This window comes from Ahaetulla prasina, chromosome 4 (genome assembly GCF_028640845.1).
Source record: "Ahaetulla prasina isolate Xishuangbanna chromosome 4, ASM2864084v1, whole genome shotgun sequence".
Taxonomy (NCBI): Eukaryota; Metazoa; Chordata; class Lepidosauria; order Squamata; family Colubridae; genus Ahaetulla; species Ahaetulla prasina.
This window is the reverse complement of record NC_080542.1, coordinates 64,170,573-64,197,110: the sequence shown is the minus strand read 5'-3', so window position 1 is coordinate 64,197,110 and position 26,538 is coordinate 64,170,573. Positions and strand designations below refer to the sequence as shown.

The following is a 26,538-nucleotide window of genomic DNA, read 5'->3' as shown; positions in this document are numbered from 1 at the left end:
TCTAACAAAATGAAATTCAACAGTGAAAAAAGTAAGGTTCTACATTTAGGCAAAAAAAAAAGAAATGCACAGGTACTGTATATGTGGTACCTTGCTCAATAGTAGTACCTGTGAGAGGGATCTTGGAGTCCTAGTGGACAACCTTTAGATGTGAGCCAGCAGTGTGCAGCAGCTGCTAAAAAAGCCAACACAGTTCTGGGCTGCATAAACAGAGGGATAGAATCAAGATCACGTGAAGTGTTAATACCACTTTATAATGCCTTGGTAAGGCCACACTTGGAATACTGCATTCAGTTTTGGTTGCCACGATGTAAAAAAGATGCTGAGACCATAGAAAGAGTGCAGAGAAGAGCAACAAAGATGATTAGGGGACTGGAGGCTAAAACTTATGAAGAACGGTTGCAGGAACTGGTTATTTCTAGTTTAATAAAAAAAAGGACTAGGGGAGACATGATAGCAGTGTTCCAATATCTCAGGGGTTGCCACAAAGAAGAGAGAGTCAAACTATTTTCCAAAGCACCCGAGGGTAGAACAAGAAGCAATGGGTGGAAACTAATCAAGGAGAGAAGCAACTTAGAACTAAGGAGAAATTTCCTGACAGAACAATTAATAAACGGAACAACTTGCCTGCAGAAGTTGTAAATGCTCCAACATTGGAAATTTTTAAGAAAATGTTGGATAACCATCTGTCTGAGATGGTGTAGGGTTTTCTGCCTGGGCAGGGGGTTGGACTAGAAGACTCCAAGTTCCCTTCCAACTCTGTTGTTATTATTATTATTACTATTTATTTATAAGATTTAAACAAAATGTTGCTTGCATAAAGAATTAATTGATGCAAGGGATTAGTAACTTGTATGCTCGCTTGCAAATCTCTTTCTTTCCCATTGTTAAGACACATAAATTTGTGCAGTATTTGTTGACATAGCAGAGTTATCGCCTTAAGCACCTCTTCTTCTCCAGCTTAATGCAGATAAATTAGTATTTCATTTCATCTTGGTTAGTTCATATTTAACAGTTGACCTTTGGCCTATTGTATTTCATTGTCTATTGCAGTTGGTTTATGAAATTATTCTCTTTTAAAACCATTTCTGTCATTCTATAAATGCTTTTATAAAGAATCTGTGTATTGTATTTCCATCTTTTAATATTCTTTATCATTAAGAGTTTTTTCTCTGATTATTTTTGAATAATATTGATTTAGCTGTAACTGCAAGTTAGCTGTCAGTGATTATCTTAATCTCTATTTTTCTTTTCTCTCTCTATTTGTTGACTGAGTTATAATTCTGTGGCCTTTATTGCTTGAAGTTGTTCGTCATTCATCTTATGTTTTTCTTGCCCAAGTTACTCATCTCCATTTTCCTTAGCAATCATAATGACATACTCTGAAAACCATTTGGATATTTTCCCTTAGAATATAAGACTTTTTCATAATTCCATTGTAATATTTTATACAAGAGACAATATAAAAGATTATCCCGTCTTTTCCCTTAGTTTTGTAAAGGACCTGCTAAAGGAATTCTGCTTTTCCGTATGCAATGGTGTTTTTTGGGGGGAGGGTGGACTGGTACTTATTTATGTATTTTTTAATTCTTTCCCTCTCTCCTTGGTAAGTCTAGATTAGCAGTGCAATTTTTTTTGGAGGTTATAGTTATATAAAATAACCTAGTAATGATTCCTTTCCTGTCAGTGATGAAATGACTTTTGTACATAAATTGTCAAGTTATACATAAACACAATATTCATTCTATTTGCTAATGTGGCATATTTAATATTTGTAAGAGCCATCTACATGGCACTGAATACATATTAAAGTGATAAAGCATTATATAAGGTAGCAATATTTTTTTAATGGAAAAAAGCTATTTTGCAGCTATGTTACTTTTATCATTTTTATTTAAACTGCAGCTGAACTGTTGTGAAGGTTGCCTTAAGATTTCAGTTTACAACATAGCCATTTAAATATGTTGCTTATATTTAAAAGTTATAAGTACGTACAATTATTGATTGGGTCATTTTCCAGACAACATTGCAATCTTGGCAATGCTGTGACATGTGCAACATTGATCAAAGGACATTGTAATGAAAGATTAGCAGTTGAAAGCAATTTGAATTTGTCTCTACAACGGGGGCATTTTGGAAAAAGGTGGTTTCAAGACAGTGTGGAAAATCAGGATACAGGAATAACATTGTATAAGCACCTATGCTGCAGCCTTTCCCTCCTATCTGAGCCTTTTCCCCAGCATCAGCATAGCTCAGTTGCCAGTAAAGCTGCAACCTTGACACAGGTATAAAAAAGATAAAGGGAGAATGGATGAGATCTTTTTTGGGAGCTCTGTAACCTCCAAGAAACTGAGTAAAATAGCCAAACAAAATAAAGTGGTGGGGTTTTTTTGGTGTTTTTTTTTTAAAGGAGTGACAGTTCAAAAAAACAACAACCAAGAAAAAAGTAGCTGCACAGCAATATAAAGCACAATGTTAAAAAAGCACAAAAGCTCTATGTGTTGGCTATTAATAGAAAAAGAAGAATAAATATTGGGGGATATAAACAGAACAGATTTAAGAAAGAAATGTTGATGCATACTACTATTAGTATAGAGCATAGTATATAGGCAATTGTAATAGAATAATAACTACTAAAGTAATAGATAACAGTAATAGAATACTATCCATAGGCAGCAAATGCTATTTCAAAAATGGCAAATATAACATAAATCATACAACAGAGAGTAAACTTTACAATCATCAGTATTGATGATGTTAGCTAGCAGGTAAGTGAAATGTCTGCAAAACCAATCATGCTCAGAGAGCATTAAGGATTCCACAATACAACACTGAGCTATACATTTTGGAGCAACATATAACTACCCGAAGGGACAATCTGTACTCTCATTCATGGCTCAGCTCTACCCACCATATCCTCAGATTTTATATAATGATGTGCTGGCATAATAATAGAAAGGAGTGTAAAGGCAGAATCACTAGCATGCCATTATTAGGTATTTGGAAGGTAAGAAGGGTTTGCCTTCATGGGAAAAGAATAACAATTTTTCTCTTTTATGTTTACAATGGAGCCAAAAGATCTAAGTTTAGGCACAGGCCTGAGAAATGAGATGAAACATTTAAGAATTGGGCAATAAATATGCACTAATTGGCTGACAATTACTTATCCTTAGCTATTTTCCAGAAATGATAAATAGAGGCTGCCTAGTAATTGTTTCTGAGTTTCTGATTCACATCCAAATCAATTTTTCTTGGATATGGTTTAACCTGAATTTAAAAGAAGTGGGAAACAGAATTTGGTCATCAGAAAATCACTAAGGAAAAAAGAGCAGTAAAAATATTTCATGAGCATCTGCTGAAAATTCATTTGGTAAGACTGCATCACAATAGATTTAAAGGATATCTAACTCTGGAATGAATATTTATCTATAAGCATCAAAGAAGAATTTGGAATACATGTAAATATACTTTTAGAATTTTGCAATAGGATTCCCAAATCTCTAAATATTTACAAAAAAGAATATAGTGTGTATATCAAAGGAAGAGAAATAAAAATAATTATAAACTTAAAACCTATTTGAAAACTGGAAATAGAAACAAAAGTTTACATTAAGATAAGTGACATCACACTTTATTGTTTTTTGCTGAACACATAAACTGATGCAAAGCTGAAGGTGAAAGCATTTACTAACAGTAACTGAGAAATCTGATTTAAAAAGAAAAAGAAGCATCAATCTCTTATAAAGATATTCTGTAATGATTCGGTCAGTTAACATTTCCTGAATAAATGTGTCTAAGATGTTAGCAAGGTAGCCAATCTGCATTTATTCTGTAACACTCTGATTTTATAAATTTAGATAAGACAATATAAATTTGAATAAATATGTTTGTGGATTACAGAGTTATATAGAGTTCCTTGCAAGAGGAAATATACATATCATTCCTGTCATTGTGGTGGATGTTTCAAAAATACATTTCTGAATGAAAAATTACTTTTTTCAAACTCACAAAAGAATGTCCTAGGGGAAAAGTTGATATGAACAAAATTGGTGATGAATGCCCAGATCTACTTGAAAGAATTATTCATATTGTAAGCATATTCATATTATCCAAGCAAGAATTTGCTACTGCTGATGTATTTGCCTTCTGTTTCCTCATTCTCCAAAAGGCTTCTAATTTATTTAGGACAGATAAAGAAACAGCCACAGATATCCAGTTCCTCATGCAGTTCCATGTAGCCTAACAAAAAGACACTGAAATAGCACATTTGAAGACTTAAGCTTGAAGTCACATTTTTTCAACATTTTTCACTTACGGGCACTGATTAGAGTTTAAGCAAAATCAGTTATTGTAAATAATTTCTTCAACAAAATTAGTTATAAAAATTATTTAAAGTATCCAAAATCAATTTTAAACCCTAACCCTAACCCTAACCCTAACCAAACAGAGGTAAATGCAAGCGTTTCTTATTTAACCAATTAGTCAATAACCAATTTTGCTGCATTTTACTTATTCCCAAGATTAGTGTGAAGTAGGTTAAGCATGACTGAATAGAGGAAATTAATTATATTGCCACTTATAGTCAATTAAGTGTATTTATTTAACTAATTCATATAGCAACCCATCTCACAGAACATGATTCTAGGTGATATATAATACATAAAAATAAGAAACATAAAACAAAAAAGGCTACCAGGAGAGATAACTATAATTTACATCACAACCATCTTGTTGGCACATTATGAAACCCCAAAGATTAGTGGAAAAACCATGACTTGTGTGCTTTCCAGAAACACTACCTGACTCTGTGGTCTCTTCCCAAAATCCCCAAAGCTTTAACCAAAGACGGTGGTGGGATTCAACCAGCTCGCACCACTTTGGGAGAACCGGTTGTTAGCTTTCTGAGCAGTTTGGCAAACTGGTTATTGGAAGACATCATTAGGTCAGAGAACCGGTTGTTAAATTACTTGAATCCCACCACTGACCAAAGACTATCTATTATTGACCTCACCCCATTCTTAGAGGCATAAGAGCACCAACGTGCCTACCATTCCTGTCCTAATGTTCCCTTTGATTATATCCATTTGTATGGTTGTTTCATGCTTATATATGTACTGTTATGTTTGACAAATAGAATAGAATAGAATAGAATAGAATAGAATAGAATAGAATAGAATAGAATAGAATTTTTATTGGCCAAGTGTGATTGGACACACAAAGAATTTGTCTTGGTGCATATGCTCTCAGTGTATATAAAGGAAAAGATACGTTCATCAAGGTACAACATTTACAACACAAATGATGGTCAATATATCAATATAAATCATAAAGATTGCCAGCAACAAAGTTACAGTCATACAGTCATAAGTGGAAAGAGATTGGTGATATAATAATAAATAAATAAATAAATAAATAAATAAATAAATAAATAAATAAATAAATAAATAAATAAAAGATGTGAAGGAATGGGGCTAATATCATCTTGGGGGGTGGGAAGTTTCATAGGAAAGGCCTCAGAAGAAAACTGTCAGCCTTCCCAAGTGAACCAGATAAGAAACACAATCAGCAGATCTAATTCTATTTTATTGTAAATCTTCATTAACAGAATCTTTTAAGTCTGAAAGTACAGATCTCTAGCATTCAATTTTTACAGTCTGATCAATCTAAACAGGCCCTTCCTAAAAGTTTATTTCTCTGACTATTAAACCACTGTAAACTCCTTCCTTTCTTATCTGGTCATTTCCTAGGCAGCAATTCTTCCCCTACTCCCTCAAAGTCACATACCATTATACACATTGCCTAGGTCCCATGAGGTGTAACTCTTTAGTAGATCTCTTTAGTAAAGTCTTAAGTAGACTTTAACCCATGCTACATAATTGAGGCAAATTAATGCAAAATTAATCATAGTTAAATAAAGAAGATATTTCATATAAGATGAAGATATTATGAAGACGTTACAAATTAGTCTCTATGTAAGCATAATCTTGTTGATTTGGGTGTGATTTTCTTTTACATTGGAATAGAGAGTGATACATCTAGATAGCCCCTGCTGATTACTAATCATTTGGTAGAGAGGTCCCTGATATATCAATCAATCAATCAATCAATCAATCAGAATAGAGCTGGAAGGAATATTGGAGGTCTTCTAATCCAATCCTTTGCTCAAGCAGGAGACCCTGTACCAGTAGTGGGTTTCAATTTCAGCCGCTACTGGTTCACTTGTTGGCACTTGCATGCTCGCGCGCACGCACAATGCTTTGCACATGCACAGAGATGCCCGAGCGGGTGGGCGGAGCCTCCCACCACCACTGCTACCGGTTCTCCCAATGTGAGTGAACTGGTAGCAACCCACCACTGCCCTGTACCATTTCAGACAGGTGGCTGTCCAGTCTTTTCTTTAAAACCTCCAGCAATGAAGCACCTACAACTTCTGAAAGCAAGCTGTTCCACTGGTTAATTGTCCTCTCAGTTAGGGGATTTCTCCTTAATTCCAAGTTGCTTCTATCCTTGATTAGTTTCCATCCAGGGGTGACATCCAGCAGGTTCTGGAGAACTGGTAGTGGAAATTTTGAGCAGTTCAGAGAACCAGAAAATACCACCTCTGACTGGCACCAAAGTGGGGTGGGAATGGAGATTCTGCAATATCCTTCCCCCAGGAGTGGGGAGGGAATGGGGATTTTACAGAATCCTTCCCCTGCCACGCCAAGCCACACCACACCATGCCACCAAGCCACGCCCACAGAACCGGCAGTAAAAAAAAATGGATTTCACCATTGTATTGTCTTGCATTCTGGTGCTTTGAAAAATAAGCTGATCCTCTCTTCTTTCTGGCAGCTTCTCAATTACTAGAATATTCTGTCATGTCACCCCTTATCCTTCTTTTCTCTAGACTGGCCATACAGAATTCCTGCAATCATTCTTCATGTTTTTGTCTACAGGCCATTAATCATCTTAGTTGTTCTTCTTTGCACTTTTTCAAATGTCTCAACATCTTTTTTGTAATGTGGTGACCACATTATCTATTATATATTTGTAATAATATATTTATTATATATATAAGATGAATTTAAGTTAATAATTCATCTGCAATAACTTCCTACATTGTAAGTATTATCAGGGAAAATATGAACCTTTAAAATGCTTAAAGGCAAATCTTAATTAACTGCTATAATTATTATGTTTGGTCATCTGGGTCAGCCAAATATTTAGATTGGATTTAGCACTGTTGCCCATCTATCAAGGATCTGAGATAGGCAGATGTTGTTTAAAAATGCTACAGTTATAGTTGCATATGTAAACTGTTCTAAGTAAAATTGTCATTTATAATTGGTGATTTCCTTAATGCCAATGGTGTTCAAATCATGGTCCAGTAGTTTTGGTATTTTACACAAGGCACTTATTACTTTTATTACTACTACATTATGTTACTTATAAGTGTTACATTTTGGCATAATGTTAAGACCCTCAGCTAGGAACTAGGAAACCATGAATTCTAGGCCTGTCTTAGGTACAAAGACATCTCAGTGATCTTGAGATATTTACTATCTCTTAACCCTAAAAAGAAGGAAATGGCAAGCAGCTTCAAAAATATTTCTGAAAAAACTGCAGAGATAGTGCAGTTTATTGCAAGGAATCAACAATGATTCAAAGGCACCACAATGAGACACAAGGAAAGGCAGACAAACAAACAAACAAACAAACACATATACCCTTACAAAGAAACAACTGTTTTCCTTTTTTTCTTTAATCTGCATGTTGGATTGAAGGTTGACATATCAAATGTTTTTGTTTGTTTGCCTGTTTTTGTTTCTTTATCATTCCGGTGCAATGATATTTCTTTAACTGCAAACTGATTGTATACGAATGTGATTAAGTAAGACTTTGAGCAAATCGAGTGTCATTAAAAGGCTGTACTGTACTTGTGAATGTTCTGACTCTTCCTCAATTCCTGGTCACTCAACACATGAGTTGCCAACAAACCTCATCACAAGGAGCAGCCATTAGGAGTACAGGTGGGTGGTTTCTCAGACTCTCTTTGCAAATGAGGTTCGGCTGGTCAGAATTTGTCCTGCCTTTCCAGAAATATCTTAGTCTACCATGAACTTCTGTAAACCAAGTAAAGATTTTGCAATTAAAAACCAAGGAGGAAGGCAGGGGAGGACGAGGAGGAGGAGCAGGAGGAGGAGGAGAGAGAGAAAGGGTGGGGTGGGGAGAGGGAGAGATTGTGAGATTTCACATCATTAGGATTTTTTTTAGTTTCATCTATTCATCTTATCTATATTTTCTCAATCAATTTTTCTTAGTTCTTTATTATGCTAAAGGAGAATATTATTTCTATTTTTAAAAATTTATATCTCACGGGGCAATGGATTTATACCAACAGATGCCATTTATATATAAGCTTAAGAAAATTAATTTAATTTAGAACAGACATCACTTTAGCAGTGATATTTATCTTTATTGTTTACCAAAGCTACTTAATCTTGTCAAACTCCAACTGAAATCTGTAGTTCTCCATCCAGACCCTAACAATCTCCAGGACCCGAGATAGGTCATCAATAACATCACCAAGAACACAAGTGTATTAGTTAGATGCCATCAGCATATTAATACCATCTTCATTTATATGTTAAACAGGAATGGGAAGCATACTGATTTCTGTGGATCCCTATCAAGGATAAAATCCCAATCAATATTGAATGTAATCAACTTTTCAGGAAAGAATAAAACCAGCACAAATCAAATAAGGTCTTTATTACAACCATAGAGCAGCATATAAAACCAACACAATGCATTGTGGCCCACTCTCACTTTATAAGCCAAGGTTAATGATATAAAAAAACTGCCAAGAAATCCAATAAAGTCAGGATGGATGCACTTTGCCATCTCACTCTCACTAGACATCATCCAAAAACATGACCAATGTTGTTTTAGACCTACACCTTGAATCTGACTGAAAGGGATCATAGTAATCCACTTTATTCATTTTCAGGTTGTACCAAACACTTTTTCCCAAGACAGAAGTGAATATTCTTATCGTTGCCTGATGATGGCAAGCCAGCTCAAATACCTCAAATACCACCTTTCTATTGGCCCTACAGCTTTCTCAGCCAAAGCAAATCAATTTAGAGTAATAGCCTGTAACTTTTCTTTTCACATAGAAACCAATTTATTTTTAAATTGTCAATTATATTCCCCTTTGTTAGTGAACAATGTGCTAAGATTCAGGGAATTGATGTGGTCCAGGCTATGAACCAAGGGCATCTCCTACTTGCTCTATCCTAATTGCTCTATTCATGGAAAATTTTCAAAATGTGCTAAACATGTTTGTTTAGATTCATTTTTCAAAGGACACTTCTTGGTTTGGCCAAGAGAGAGTGGGAGAAGCTCTCTTCTCCAAACTTTAGAAGCTTGGAGAAGAGAATTTAAATCAGCCCATTTATCCTACAAGGGTACAACAGCAATTTCATTTCAATCAATCAATAATATGAATACAGCAAAAAGATGGTGATAATATCCATATCAAAACAGCAACTCTGAGGCAAAAGTGTGATCTGTTGTGTGCCAGTCAGCATCTGTTAGAGCAAAGATTATCTGGGATCATTTTGAAATCATGAACTACTGACAAAGGAGCCCTAGGAGCATGGAGAAGGGTTCCTCAGGACCAATAAGTGAAAGGATTTCAACACCATTTCTGAGAATAAGGATTTCAGGTGGTAGGATGGCCACTGTGTCTCTTCTACCCAACAAAAGGAAACAACAAAAAGAAAGTAGGGCTCTTGCGACCATCCTTATCCCACCTGAAGTGACAGCTATATAGTTAGCTACCGTTCTACTGTTTCAGCTGTTTCCTTCATTCTTTATACTTTCTGTTCAATATATTGCATATTCTGCTAAAAAATACTAGTGATGTGGAATTGATCCTGTCATGTTTGCATTTCTTCCCATCTTTCCAAACTGAAAAAGATAAAGTAACTGATATGACTTAAAAAATCCCAGTGATTGATGGAATGCAGAAAAATGATATAGAAAACTATCTCTCTATTCCCATTTATGGTCATGCAGTCCTGGGGAAGCTATATAATACTGTATTTCATTTCATTTACTATTTTTGTAGCAAGTTACAACACAGAGATTCTAGAGCTGAACAGAACAGAAATGCTTCCTGTAAATTAAATAAAAGAACCTCTATCTGCTGTAGATAGATGCTATAAAAAATCAATTAAAATCATGATGGAATTTCTTTTGCACTATGTTATAAAATGCTACATCTTCTCAACATATGGAAATATTTTCTGTGTGCATGTAGGCAATAATTATCTATATCATTGCTTATCATAAAAGAACACGATTCATCATATCCTTCCTAAAACAGAAGTTATTTCCTACTAATTTGTGTACAATGTTCATTCTGATTATAATGGTGAGAGTATTTTTTGCTCCATAAGATGCATCTAGGTTTGGAGGAAGAAAACAAGAAAAAAAATCTGCCTCTGCCTCCCAACGTTCATCCGGTATTCATCTGGCCAGCGTCCTTGTAGAAAACACCAAACAGCCTGCGTCCTCCATATCTGCTGCCTCTGCTGGAGCCTTCATCTCTGAGCAGCTGATTGGCAGTTGGCTCTGCCTCCCAGAATACCGCCAATCAGCTGTTCCAGGCAGTGGAGATTGTTGCTGCCATTCACCACTGCTGCCTGTTGCCCATATTCACTCCATAAGTTGCACAGTCATTTCCACCCACTTTTGGGAGGAAAAAAAGTGCGTCTTATGAAGCGAAAAATACGGTAATTAGAATATGGGTGGATAATAAAAATAATTCAGTATTGGAATCTTTTGTTTAGTTTTAAATATTACACTTCAATATACTATGTTGAAGAGAGGAGAGGAGAGGAGAGGAGAGGAGAGAATCTTTATTGTTGCCTTAAATGTACATTTATATTGTAAATTTTAGCTTTAACTGTTACATTTAAAGCGAACATTTAAAATGAATTTTAATTGCATTCAGCTTTCAAAAACTAACTATTATGCATATACCCACACACATACTGTATACCCACACATAAATGATACAGAGAAACATCACAGTCTAGTTTGGATATATAGATATGCATGGCAGGAAAAAAAAAGAATCCTGCAAATTTACAAGATGGATAGCATAAGGAACAAAGCTGTTACAAAATCTAGTTGTATTATAGATACTTCAAAACCTCATCCCAGAAGGGAGCAACAGAAACAGACCATTTGTGGGTCTCTAACAATGCTTTGAGCTCTAACCCTTATAAACAATATCCTGAATAATGAGAAGCAAGCTTCCTATAATCTGCTCAGCAGTCCTTACCACTCTCTGTATGGACCTTCCATCTGAGGCACTGCTCCCACCAAACCAAACAGTGAGGGAGTTTGTTAAAATGCTGTCAGTCATGCCTCTATAAAAAGGAGCCAGGACAAAAGGAGAAAGATATGTTCTCCTCATCCAAAGCAGGAAATGGAAATGCTGGTTTGCAGACTTCTCTAAAGATAACATATAAAGAGACCAAGTCAGATTGTTAGTTATCTGCACCCAGTAATACTATTGACCAGCTTAACAGCTGCAGCCCTGATACAAAGTGATGTATGATTATGTCAGCTCTTTTTAAAATCAATAATGATCTCCTTTGTATTGTTAACATTCAAAACCAGGTTATTTTTATTACACCAATTCACCAAAGCCTTCACCTCTTCCCTATGGGAATCTTCTTTGTCATGCTGGATAAGTCCACCACTACTGTGTCATCCGTATACTTCACAATATGATTCAGAGCATACTTGGCAAAGCAGTCATGGGTCATTAAAATGAAAAGTAATGGCCTCAAGACACAGTCCTATGGGGAATCCATACTCAATGAGATTAAATTGGAAACTTTTCTTCCAACTCTCACAAACTGGAGTCTGACAATAAGGAAATCAAATATTCAGCTATATAAAGAAGTATTAAAACCTAATAGGCCCAGTTGGTTCACCAAATACTGAAGAATGATTGTTGATTAAATTGCATCATGCTGAGAAACTATAGTGTGAGAAGAGTAATGATAATATTGGAATTTCCTACCAAGAGTAATGATAATATTGGAAACTGTAGAGTCTCAAAAGACTTAAAATTAAGAGCAGTCACACAATTTTTTTTAATTAGAGGATTGAGTTTAGCAGTTCTTACCTGGACAAAATATCAAGCAAATCCAGTAGAGTTTGGTATTGGCTAGTTTGATGAGGATTCACACATCTATACATTGTTGTTCAAGCATCAACACACTTCAGATTCTTCAAGACTTGATAAGCCCAATTTTACAGAATTGTCTTTCAAGTAAAGACAAGGTGATTAGCACAAGCTTGTATCATTCCTATTCACCTTGTCTTTTGTTGGCCTGCTTTTAGTTGCCTTTGGTTTTTCCAAGCATCGAAGTGATATCCTGTCACTCTTGTTGACAGGAGCGGATTATTATTAGTTGTTCATGTGAGCAGCTTGATTTTACAACTATTACTGAAATATTTGTTCTTCTAGTTCAATGCTTTTTTCCCAGTACCATAATTCAAAAGCACCAGGGTTGTTTTGTTCATCCTTTCTGATACTCCAGTTTTAATAAACATTTACTACAGCTGGGAAAACCATTTTTGTAACATTGTTGCCAGTATGAAGCTTCCATACTTAGTTGCTTCATATTCTGTTCCAATTCATATACTATGTGCATAATTATTAGGCAAGTGAGTATTTTGACCATATTTATATGGATATTTTTCATCTCCAGACTAGAAGTTACTTGACAGACATCCTCCATAAACTTGAATACTTAGTGGATATAAGCATACCAGATGGTATATTTGTGTAATAATGGAGAGTGTGGCCTAAGCAGATCAATACCCTATATCAAGGTGTGCAAAATTATTAGACAGCTTCTTTTCCTCAGGCAAAATGGGCCAAAAAGGAGATTTAACTGACTCTGAAACATCAAAAGTCTTTCAGAGGGATGCAGAAATCTTGAAATTGCTAAGATATTGGGGTGTGATCACAGAACCATCAAACATTTTGTTGCAAATAGTCGAAAGGAGTCATAAGAAATGTGTTGGGGGGAAAAAGATGCATGTTAACTGCCAAAGATTTGAGAAGAATCATGTTGTGGCCCACCAGTGGCCAGCAGAGTTGGCAGCAGAGTTGGACAGCGAGGAAGTTGGGGAGGAACATGGGCCAGTGTTGGAGTCTGGGGAGGGCTCGGATGATGGGTCTGAGTCAGAGGCAGAGGGGGCCAAGGCCATTTGGTAGTTGTTTGCTGCCTCCAGGATCTCTGGAGTCTGACATCAGTGAGGCAGAACTGTGTGAGCCAGTTCCCAGTGTGTGCATGTATAGAGCTGCCAGGAGACAGGAACAATTAAAAAAACAGGGTCAACTTGGGACTAAGGCTTGGAGATGATTGGTCCCTCACATAAGACATAAAAGAGAAGTGAATGGGATGTGAGCTTTTGCAGGAACATTTGACTTTGTGCTAAGTTTGGCCTTGCCCTGTGTGTGGCAATTAGTTCTCTGGCAACATTCTAAGGGAGATAAGGTGAGTGTTTGTAAACACTCCCCTGCAAGACTGTTTGATAAGCCTTTTGACTGGGAATGACAATAATTCACAGCCATCTAAATTAAAGAGGTTTGCCAGGACTAAATTTGTGCTGTATACCCTCTAAGGAAGCCTAGGTCAGAACAAATGAAAAGTGAAGCTACCAGAAATCCATTATCCTCCAGTGCTGTCATATTCCAGAACTGCAACCTACCTGGAGTGCCCAAAAGCACAAGGTGTTCAGTGCTCAGAGACATGGTCAAGGTGAGGAAGGCTGAAACCCGACCACCACTGAACAAGATACAAAAGTTGAGATGGCAAGACTGGGCCAAGAAATAACTGAAAACAGGTTTTTATGGACTGATGAGATGAGAAGGCCTCTTGACAGATCAGATGGATGAGTCCATGACTGGGTCAGTAATAGGTACAGAGCTCCACTTCAACTCAGATGCCAGCAAGGTGGAGATGTGGTACTAGTATGGGCTGACATAATTAAAGATGAGCTAGTTGGAGCGTTTCATGTTGAATATGGACTCAAAATCAACTCCTAAACTTACTGCTAGTTTTTAGAAGACACTTTCTTCAAGCAGTAGTATAGGAAAAAGTTTCCATATTTCAAGAAGACCATGATTTTTATGCAGGACAATGCACCATCACATGTATCAAAATACTCCACTGTGTGGCTAGCTAGTAAAGGCCATAAAGATGAAAGAATAATGACATGGCCCCCTTCCTCACCTGACCTAAATCCTATTGAAAAGTTGTAGGCCATTCTTAAATGGGAGATTTACGGTGAAGGAAAACAGTATACCTCTCTGAACAGTAACTGGAAGGCTATGGTTGCTGTTGCATAAGAAGTTGATGGGCACAGATCAAGAAACTGACAGACTCCAAGGCTTATGACTGTTATTGAAAAGAAGGGTGGGTATTGGTCATTGATTTTTTTTTAATGTCAGAAATGTTTATTTGTACCGTTTGAGTTGTTTGTTTATTATTCTTGGTTACCAAGACAGATGAGGCAGCAAATCATGTATCCATGTATTTAAAGACCACCTACAATTTCTTTTGATCTGTGCAGTAAATAAAACAATGTAATAAATAAAATAAAAATAATGTTTTTTGGAACTCTTTTTTGGCTTTTCCATTATTTATCAGTTATTGTGCTCAGAATTCAGTTTGAACATATGGCAGTTTTCATTGTCCTATTGTTGTAAATTAAGGCTGAGCTAAAACTGCTTTCAATTATTCTGAAAAATGGAAAAAAAATTATATTCATGTTAGACACCAATAGAAAACAGCTGAATTAGTTGAATTAAAAGAGAAGTTTTTAACCCACTTATTTAATAAAGCTTTATGTACCTGTAAAGAGATTATGTGCAAATTTACTACCATAACATATGGACACTGGTTATGCATATAGTTCTATTCAGTTACTTGAAATATTTCTAGGAATGGGCCAAATTGAAGTTGTCATTTACAGTGAGGAGCACTTGACAGTATGATACAGACCATGAAATTGCAGTCACTGTTTTCATCAGCCTCTGAATTGGGCAATTCTGGCTTAGCTATTCTTTTCAGCCTTCAAAAAATTGTTGGCAAAGAGAAATCAGATAGCAAAAATTGGAGAACATTGCATTTCATCAAGAATTATTTATTTATTTATTTATTTATTTTGTCACACAGTATATATAACCATAAGTATGAAATAACTATACAATATATAAACATATATATGAGTATGTAATAACTATATTAATTGGATATAACAAAAGGAAACAATAGGACAGGAACAGTAGGCACATTTGTGCTTTTATGCATGCCCCTTACAGACCTCTTATGAATGGGGTGAGGTCAATAGTAGACAGTTTTTGGTTGAAGCTTTGGGGATTTTGGGAAGAGACCACAGAGTCAGGTAGCATATTCCAAGCATTAACAATTCTATTACTGAAGTCATATTTTCTGCAATCAAGATTGGAGCAGTTAACATTAAGCTTAAAAAAATTGTGTGCTCGTGTACTGTTGCAATTGAAGTTGAAGTAGTCTTCGACAGGAAGGACTTTGTAATAGATGATTCTATGAGTTAAACTCAGGTCATACCGAAAGCGGCGTAGTTCTAAATTTTGTAAACCCAGAATTTAAGTCTGGTGGCATAAGGTATTTTCTTGTGAGCAGAGGAGTGGAGGACTCTTCTTGTGAAATATTTCTGGACACGCTCTATTGTATTAATGTTTGATATGCAGTGTGGGTTCCAGGCAGATGAGCTGTATTTGAGAATTGGTCTAGCAGATGTTTTGTATGCTCTGGTTAGTAGTGTAATCTTACTGGAGAAGAAGCTATGCAAGATTAGGTTTACAACTCTTAATGCCTTTTTGGCAATGTTGTTACAGTGAGCTTTGGCACTTAGATCATATGTGGTGAAGAAGTTGAAAATACTACCTTCAAAAGTTCAAAGATTTACAGGAAAGGTCATTCTGATCTCAACACAGATGTTGCAGAAATGGTATGACCTTGAAACAGGCATGTGGTGAGTATTCCACTTGTACATATATTTTTCAGTTTCCCTTTTGGAAATGAAAAAAAATCTTCTATGGTGAATAATAGATACAAACTCAAGGTAAATAGCTCCAAACTTGATTGCAGAAAATATGACTTCAGCAACAGAGTGGTCAATGCCTGGAATGCACTACCTGACTCTGTAGTTTCTTCCCCAAACCCTCAAAACTTTAAGCTTAAACTGTCTATTGTTGACTTCACCCCATTCCTAAGAGGTCTGTAAGGGGCATGCGTAAGTATACCTGTGTGCCTACCATCCCTGTCCTAATATTCCTTTTCTTTTCACGTATCCAAATTATGTTTATACTTTTACTTGTTATATATGATTGACAAAATAAATAAAATAAATAAAAAATAAATAAAAACATGAGAATTTAAAAACACACACAAAACTTCCACTAGTAACAGTTTTGTGATGGAGAACCATTGGTATTCATTTCAAAGAAACAAAAGAATATAGGTATCAAAGTACTTTTCTCGGAAACCAAATCTATAAATTTGCATTCTACAAAAGAAACACAGAGTTGAAACAGTTTCCCAATTCATTCTGTGATTGCCATCAAAGACAATCTGTAAGCTGCTACTGATCCAGTATGCTGGTGTGTACAGTTCTGGGTTTTTTTATGGTTTCCACTGGCTCGCATGTGCAATTTAAGATGTTGGTTGAAACCTTTAAAGCTTACATGGCACTGGGACAATTTTTTTGTAAGATTGCATCTCGCTGAGGGTACTGCCCACCCTTGTAAATTAAGTAGGATGGGCATACTCAGGTCCTTTCCTTCAAATGTTACAGGACCCTGAAGGCCTCTGTAGTAATCTCATCAATTTGCAAAAACCTCCCATTGAGATTCTGGATGCACTAGCCTTTTAGCTTTCCAGGGACTGTGTTCCCCCAAGCATTGAATAGAATAGGATTGTGTAACAGAGTTAATAGCATGAGTGGTTCAGTTAATAGCATTGTTGGGAAAGATATGGTTTTTTTTTTTAATGTTGCTGCTCTTATTGGTTCTGTGAGGCATTTAACATCATTATGTCAAATACGCACAATATAAGTTTGTTAAATAAATAATTAACTTCTCTTAGCTGACAGTATCACTGAAATTACAGCAGCGCACAGGAGCAATCTAATCTCCTCTATCTTGCACATATGTGATTGGGTCTATATGTATGTACACAACTTAGTCATGTGATGTGTCTATGTAGGCTCTAAATAGACAAAATATTAAAATAATATTGTTGTTTTGTTGTCCCTCCCTAGGCATTTCCCGGGAATGTAAATTCTGACACTGTGGTACGACATGATTTACAGCATCCAGTTATTGCCCGCTACATTCGGATACTTCCTCTGGAATGGAGTGGAGAGGGTCAAATTGGTCTGAGGATTGAGATCTATGGCTGTCCTTACTGTAAGTTCTTTAAAGTTTTTTTCTATTTATCTACTGCTTTCTTGAAATCCATCTGAAATAATGATATTTTAGTCTAACATGACTGGATATATAGTATGGTATAAAGTGTGCCTAAGTACAAAGATTTTAGATTCAGTATATAAAGAAGCTGTAGCTAATTACTAGTCTTTCTAATTTGAAAGGTATTAGTAAACCTTTGCTGTAAAGTCATAACAGCTTTAGCAAAACACCATAAATTTCCATTGCTTTTGTGGGAAATAATAAGATTGGCAGATGGTCTTATTGGACTGATAATAAGCTGAGACAGCTTTTTCTTTTTGCTTAGTTGCAAAATTTCATTTATTCATTCTTCCCCCATTTTGGTTAGCCTCAGCTTGATGTTTCAATCTTATGTTGACTCACTGATTGGGTAGTCTTGACCCCGAATAGATCATAAATTCTGGAATAAGTTTTTCTGTTTATTTCAATATTATATCCAAGTTTTAATGTTATGCATGCTTTATTACATGTATCTGTTGCTACTTAGAAAACATTTCTGTTTGGTCAGTATGTTTAACCTTTTTTCTTAATATGTTATTTTAAAATGATTTGCAAGTTTCCTGGGAAAACATTTCACCGTATATACATTTTTAAAATACAATAAAATTTAAAGAAACTTTATTGTTGCAACCAATATAGGACCTATTTCCAATGTGCTTAAATTATTGATTTAAAATTATTTTACTGTTTCCCATTACAGTGCCCTCTCTGGGTAACATATATACATGAAAATTCTGGCTCTGATTTTCAAGGCAGAACTCCTTTTTTTTTCTGGGAATCTCATTATAATTTCCACCATTATGTCAGTCCTGTTGCTTGATACTACTGATGTTATAAAAGTGGAATATTGTAATCTTCTGAGAAAACCAGTGTAGGAACAAAATATTTAGAGCATGTAAGAAAAGGCATTAAAAGCCCTAGGGGAAGTGAATGAAAAGGATAATGAAATTCATGGCTTTGTACTCATATCTGTCATATCAAAGCTCTACAGGTTTCATTGATGTCTCATATTATTTCTAGAAATGCATCAGTTTCACAGTGCCAGTCACACTGCCATTAGAACCCCAAGCATGTTTAAGAGGGCGGTTAAACATTAGATTCATCCATCTCATCTCTTGCACATAGTTTTGGTTACACAGCAAAGTGTCTCCAGTCTTATCCTTGAATTTTGCATAAAACACTTCCATATTGAGGAACCGGTTTGTTCATATGGCAGAGAATGCACAGAAGAGTCAGAACAACTGAATTTTCATACCTTCCTGTCTGAGTCCTATAATGTTAGATAACATTCATATATTTGCCATAGGAGTTGTATCAAAAATATTATGCTGATTCTAAAAATTGCCAGATATTTATGGAATAAATTGCTTATTCGCTTACTATAGATCAGCAACCAGGGATAGTTTTATTACTGGTTGCTGATCTACAGATAGTTTTATGTACAACTATGCAACTTCTATATAAGAATGCAAACACTTGTAGTAGAGCTGGGAAAAACATTTGAAAATGTGTTTGAAACAACCACTAGTACAAATAAATCCTATTTCTTCACCTTTGCAAAGTAACATGTGTTTTACATTGTTCAGTCAATGGAAAAGGAAAAAAACAACCAGCTGGAGTTCAGCTGGAGTTTGAAATAGATCAGCATGCAACCAGCTGGTCAACTTTTAAAGACAACAAAGCAGAGTAAAACAATAAATCCAAAAAGTGAAGGTTAAAACCCAGTTTTCGTTAGAAAATGAAACTGCTGACAGGAAGATGGATTTGCTCAGTGACTTTCCAACTGCTCCCAGAGTCTTAGGAATCTTCAAGAGTCCCTTCTGAGTGGGTCCATGACCATCTAAAAATTGTTGGATCATTCCTAAGTGCTCCCATATAAATCCAGGGAGTAGTACTGCCTGAGAACCAGCTTTGGCAGCAAAACCAGCATATTGATGGTAATAGGGAAAAAAGCTCCTTACTATTCAGCAGCCATTTAAAAAAAAAACCCAAAGTAAATGAACCAATTAATGATTTGAATTGAAAATAAAAGATGAAGCAAAACATTGAAAGGCCAAAAGTTTAAAAGAAAGTGAAAGGTCAAGAAGAAGATGATGGATGCCACTGACTCTTTGCTCTGCTTGCTGAGGCTATATACCCATAGTAGATAAGGACCGGAAAAACCATACATTAAATTTACTATTTTAAATAAATTAAATATCACTCCACATGTACTTGATAAATTTATCATCCACTATAGGAACAATAATTCCAATGTGATGGAGAAACCTTGGGTGACTGCATGCAGTTTTAGGGTATAAAATGTATGTGGTAGCTTTGAGTGATAGCAATTAGAGAGGAAGAAAGATTTTTAACTAAAATGGAATTTTAAATCCCTCCTTGCAAAAATTTCTTATGGTCCTACTTAAAGGGAGGTGTTATGGAGATATGCACAGAGAATAGCATATTAGGCCATTAATAAAGGGTCCTGAGGCAAGATACTTGCTGATTCACAAACACATTTGGGATGAGAACTTCTGTTGTTAAGTGGTGTGGACATTCAATGAGTCCATCCAATATTATGAGTTTTTGAAGTGAATCACAACAATTTTTAAGAGAATCAAGCTTCTCCATTGACTTATGAAAAGTTTTCTGGAAATGTTGCAAATGATAATCATATGACCTTGGATGTTGCAACCATTGTAAATACATGTCCATTACAAAGTGCCTGATTTTTCAAGAACCGACGAGGAAGAGTCATTTTTCAGTTCATAAAATGAAGGGTCGCTAAACAAATGTTCGTAAGTTGAGGACTACCCGTATCTGAAAGTTTTATAAAATATTATGACAAAAATATAGTCAACTCCTCAGGTTAATGAAATACTGATTTTCTACAGACAATAAAAGGCAACTGATATAACACTGCTGAGTTTGATGACTAGTAGAGTAAAATGTTTTGCAGGAAAAAATATTTTTTATGATGAGATCCATTCAAATATACCACTACAACTAGTCCTCTACTTGCAACAGTTCATCTGGTGACAGTTCAAAGTTACAACAGTACTGAAAAGCAGTGATTTATAACCAATTTTCACACTTATGACCATTGTAGCATCTTCATGGTCATGTGATCAAAATTCAGATGCTTCACAACTGACTCATATTTATGATAGCTGCTGTGTCCCAGGGTCATGTGATTATAGTTTTCAATATTCTGACAAGCAAAGTCTGTTGCAAAATGAGATCACTTAACAACTGTGGCAGAAAAAGTTGTAAAATTGGGCAAAATTCACTTAACAAATGTCTTGCTTAACTACAGAAATTTGGAGTTCAATTGTGATTGGAGATTGAGGACTACCCGTAAGTGCTCTGGAAGCAGTCCAGAGTTTTATGGCTTGATTATGAAAACCAGAACATGATTAGATGCTACTATGTTAGTTCAAACATACACCGCCAAAAGAAGCTTGGACAAATAATAATGTGATACTGTCCTAATAAATTGAGGAAGGAAGGAATTTCTTCCTCAATACACAATTTTTCCTCTTTTCTCTGTGGAAAGTATATAATTAGGCATAGTTTCTCAGTTCAATCAACCAACAAAATATGTAGGAATGTGAAATGTGTATGCCTAAAAATTGAGATCCCAAGGCTCAGCGATGCAATTTCAGTTGGCTTTCTTTCTGTTTTTTTTTTTTTCCCAGGATAGAATAAATGAGTCTGATCTTACTCAATTATGATCAAAAAAAGTTCTTTTTTTCCTAATTTCAACTGTTCCTTCTCAGGGTTGAGGACTAAACTCTATGATGATGACCTATGGAGGTAGATTTCACCACTTTTAAGGCATCATAGTGACAAGGGAGGAATGGATATTGCATTCATTAACTGATAAATCTGGCTTCAGATCAACTTGATGTTTGTCAATAAGCTATCTTCTGGCTTAGAGAGTTTTTTTTAAAATTTATTCCATAAATAAACTTTCGCTTCTTAGTGATCTTTTCCACCTGTTTCATTCCAATCTAATTCTCCAACAATTTTTAAACAAACTATTTTTAAATAATATAGTAAACATTAATTATCACAATAATTATGATTTTCCCACATAATTAGATGTTTGCTTGTTTGTTTAATTTTTGTGGTGTGCCTATTTTTTATACTATTTATTTTATTTTTTGAAAATGTATATTTTTTTGGTACGTCCACATTCATTTTTTTAGTCATATAATCTCTATTTATATGTCTGTGGCACTCATCAGTTTTTGTACAGGTTAATATGTATCCAGTTTGTGCACAGGCATGATACAATTTTGTTTTGCCATTGTAATATTCGTCTTTACGGTGAGAGAAGCAAGATGTACAAGCAGAATTGTGACTGAAATTTCCAACAAAACTTTCTCCCCTTGCTTCCAGATTGTGCTAACACCATCTGTCTGAAAGTAATAAGAAAGACATGGTAGGTTGTGTTAGAACTAATAATTCTGCTAACACAGTGTAAATAATAGCTTCAGCAGTAAGAGCTCAATTTCTACAAAAAGAAAGAAAGGGCAATTTTTGGCTTTCAGTCTCAGACATCATTACTGATGAAATATTGATGAGAAGTTATCCTAGTGACACACAGTACTTGCTCACAAAACAATCAACAATACCAACTATTTCAACTTTTTTATTTTTCCTCTACTGTTGAAGAAGAAGAAAATTCTTTAATCAATTGGAAAAAGCCCATGTGGTAAATGGTTGGAAGCAGGAATCAGACAGTCACTTGATGGAAAAAATTTAATTTGATTCTTGCACTGAGAATACCATTTGATTTATGTGCCTTCCAACTTTATTTTATTTATTAAATGTTATGCTACCCAGGTCACTATCCTGAGCAACTTTATGACTATATGATACTCACCAATCCCTATTCTCAGCATGAGTTATCTGCTGCATGCATTTAGGTAAAACCTGATATTTCTTGGTTTACATCTAAGTCTACAAAATTGATTCATAAACTGCAAGTTTAAAACTACTATTTTAAACAGATGAAAAGATTCAACTTATCACTAAAAAAATTATCATGAGAAGAATATATTTGAACTAGAAACAAGATTCATATTTTGGTTTTAATGGTTTGTAAGGAGACTTTGGGCCATAAATATTTTTCTTAAGTTGCCTGATAACATCAAGAATCAGAAAGACATTGAAGAAACAGAAACATGGACTTGCAAAATTATTCTTTCTGACAGTTGTGTAAATACAGTAAAGACAAGAATAGAGTTATTTTGTTGGCAGATACTTTCTATTACAATAAACTTCTTGGTGGCATATACTCATAATTAGCACATAGCTTTAGTGGAACCTTAACATTTGCCAAGGTGGATACAAAATGGAAAGAGGCTGCATAAAACTCAAGAGCCAGACTCAGACTATTACTGACAATGCTGACTACTAGATTGCAACATAGGGTTGCAGAAATTGCTAACCATTGCTGATGGCCATCTAGAGGTTCATAGTGTAGAACTTATTCAGCCTAATAGGACTTTTTTTTTATCCTCAGGCTATCCAAACTACAGTTTTTTCTCTATAAGTATTACTGCAGATCAAGCACAACATGATTGTAAAACTTTCTCCTACCCTATACAATCTCAAGTAAATAAAAGAAGACATGCACAGTTTCATTGTAGAGAATTAGGAAGTCATAAAAAAGATATTCTGTATATAGAGATATACAGCAAACTTGCAAATTTAGTACACAGCTGAAGAGTTTGGAGCAAAGATGATGTTTCTTTTTTATTATTGTTTATTTATTTATTTTATTTTATTTTACATAATCTGAGACACACAACATATTTTGGGTAATTATCGTCCAGTCTCCAACCTTCGCTTTGTTGCGAAGGTTGTAGAGAGTGCTGTGGCGCGACAGCTACCCCAATACCTGGATGAAGCCATCTATCTAGACCCATTCCAGTCCGGCTTCCGACCCGGGTACAGCACGGAGACAGCTTTGGTCACATTGGTGGATGATCTCTGGAGGGCCAGGGACAGGGGTTATTCCTCTGCCCTGGTCCTATTAGATCTCTCAGCGGCTTTTGATACCATCAACCATGGTATCCTGCTGCGCCGGTTGGAGGGATTGGGAGTGGGAGGCACCGTGTATCGGTGGTTCTCCTCCTATCTCTCTGACCGGTCGCAGACGGTGTTGACAGGGGGGCAGAGGTCGACCGCGAGGGACCTCACTTGTGGGGTGCCGCAGGGGTCGATTCTCTCGCCCCTTCTGTTCAACATCTATATGAAGCCATTGGGGGAGATCATCAGTGGCTTTGGGGTGGGATACCAGCTGTACGCTGACGACACCCAGCTGTACTTCTCCACCCCAGGCCACCCCAATGAAGCTGCTGAAGTGCGTGGAAGCCGTACGGGTCTGGATGGGGAGAAATAGGCTCAAGCTTAATCCCTCCAAGACGGAGTGGCTGTGGATGCCGGCACCCCGATTCAGTCAGCTGCAGCCGCGGCTGACTGTTGGAGGCGAGTTATTGGCCCCAAAGGATAGGGTGCGCAACTTAGGTGTCCTCCTGGATGAACGGCTGTCGTTTGAAGATCATTTGACGGCCGTCTCCAGGGGGGCCTTCCACCAGGTTCGCCTGGTTCGGCAGTTGCGCCCCTTCCTTGATCGGGATGCCTTGTGCACGGTCACTCATGTGCTCGTTACCTCTCGCTTGGATTATTGTAATGCTCTCTACATGGGGCTCCCCTTGAAGTGCATTCGGAGGCTTCAGTTAGTCCAGAATGCAGCTGCGCGGGTGATAGAAGGAGCTCCGCGTAGCTCCCATATAACACCGCTCCTGCGCAGACTGCACTGGCTACCTGTGGCCTTTCGAGTGCACTTTAAGGTGTTGGTTACTACCTTTAAAGCGCTCCATGGCTTAGGGCCTGGGTACTTACGGGACCGCCTGCTGTTACCACATGCCTCCCACCGACCCGTACGCTCTCACAGAGAGGGACTTCTCAGGGTGCCGTCCGCCAAGCAATGTCGGCTGGCGGCCCCCAGGGGAAGGTCCTTCTCTGTGGGGGCTCCCACACTCTGGAACGAACTTCCCCCAAGTTTACGCCAAATACCTGACCTTCGGACATTTCGTCGCGAACTGAAGACACATCTTTTTATTCGTGCGGGGCTGGCTTAAATTGATTTTAACAAATTTTTAAATTCTTAGTAATTAATTTTAAATGGGGTTTTTTAGCTTATTATATATTTTACTTCTCAGGCCAATTTTAAAATAAGTTTTTTAACTGCATTTTAAATTTGTATATTGTACCGTCTCTTTTATTCTTGCCTGTACACCGCCCTGAGTCCTTCGGGAGAAGGGCGGTATAGAAATCAAATAAATAAATAAATGAATAAATAAATAAATAAATAAATATAACATATAAATATTTCCTATTTCTAAACAGCGTTTCTTAGTGGTCTTCTCTCACTTTTATATCTTTCCCCCATATCACATTTGTTATTTTATTTTTTTTCTTATCCCCTTTTTTTTATTTACATTAAATTATCTAATATTAATAGCTTTAATTTTCTAGATTCTTATATATTTATTATTTACATATTATACATTCCTAATACATTCTGTACATTCTAATTTCTCCCCTTTATTTTTTCCTTTATTTCTAGACTCAAGCCATTCATACCATTTATTCCAGATTGTATAATAATCTGTCTCTTCTTTCTCTTTAATTTCTTTTGTTAACTTGTCCATTTCGGCACTCTCTAAAACTTTCCCTATCACTTCTTCATCTGTTGGTATCTCTTCCTGTTTCCAATTTTGTGCATAAGTTATTCGTGCAGCTGTTATAATGTGTAAAATCAGATTTCTTTGGTGTAAAAAGAAATTTCTTGTAAAAAATCGTAATAAAAATGTTTCTGGTTTGCTTTCAACTGGTTGTTCTGTTATTTTTTCTAGCCATTTTTTAATATTTGCCCAGAATTTTTTTGATGTTTCAATCTATAGTTCCAATGGAAGGTCAACATTGAATAAGTAAACAGAAGATTTTAGAAATAAACCACTGGTTTAAGGGATGATGTTCTCAAGAGAACTTGAGACTCCCAGTCTATGGTCTACCTTAGCCACATGAAAGATTTCAGGCAGGGGATGAGCTGCATTTTGGGATGCATTTCCTCAGCTGCCATCTTTTTCTTGTTTGAAAATGGCTCTCTCTGGAATAAGATTTACTCTCCCCTATCCCACAACTCTTACAATGTGGATATAGCTTAGTTATCCTAAACTAAGTTTAATTTATCCTAAACTAATAAAATCATATTTCAGTAATTTGTAATTATGCAATTGGAAACAAAATAGGAGCTGATCTTTCCTTGTCTCTTTTAAATATGCAATTTTTCCAGTACTTCTTTCTTTCTTTCTGTTGATTTATTTTTCCACTACATTCCCCGTTCTGACTTTAATCATTTCTGTGAATGCATACAGGCTAAAAAACATAAGGGAATGTCATGTCCAAAATAATAATGACAGTTCTCAATGGTACTGGGAAAAAGAACAATTGTGTCCTAAAGATCAAAAAAAGATCCTTCCTTTTTACTACAATTGGAGAAGCAAAAATAAAAATAAAAAATGGAAATGTGTTGAAAGGGTGGTGAAATGTATTTTCAAATGTAGACTTTGGCGCCATAGCTAAGAAAAACTAAAAACAACATTTTAAAAAAAATCTAAAACATTTTGAAAATAGATTATTCCTTTTAAGTATTACTTCAAAATTTTATTTTAATTGACTTCAATATAGCTTAACAAAATACTATCAATCCCTCTCTATTTATATGTGAAAGTGCATTATGTGTTCTATGTATAGTGTTTATACATTATCTGAAATCAAAGGCCTTTGCATTGTGAAACTGGAAATGTCTGGTTCTTTTTAATTGTTAAAGCTTGTTGCCTAAAATACAATTGCTATGAGGTTATGTTTACATGCATATGCATCGAAGGATAGAAATCCAT

At 35.9% G+C, this 26,538-nt stretch overlaps 1 protein-coding gene across 1 annotated transcript in view; it reads left to right on the top strand.

The window, feature by feature from the left end:
• Positions 1-26,538, top strand: part of CNTNAP2 (contactin associated protein 2) — a 788,332-nt gene that overhangs the window by 147,543 nt on the left and 614,251 nt on the right. Inside the window, exon 4 of the mRNA XM_058182711.1 lies at positions 17,389-17,536. Within this exon, the coding sequence (XP_058038694.1) occupies positions 17,389-17,536 (148 nt within the window). The remainder of the gene's footprint in view (positions 1-17,388; positions 17,537-26,538) is intronic.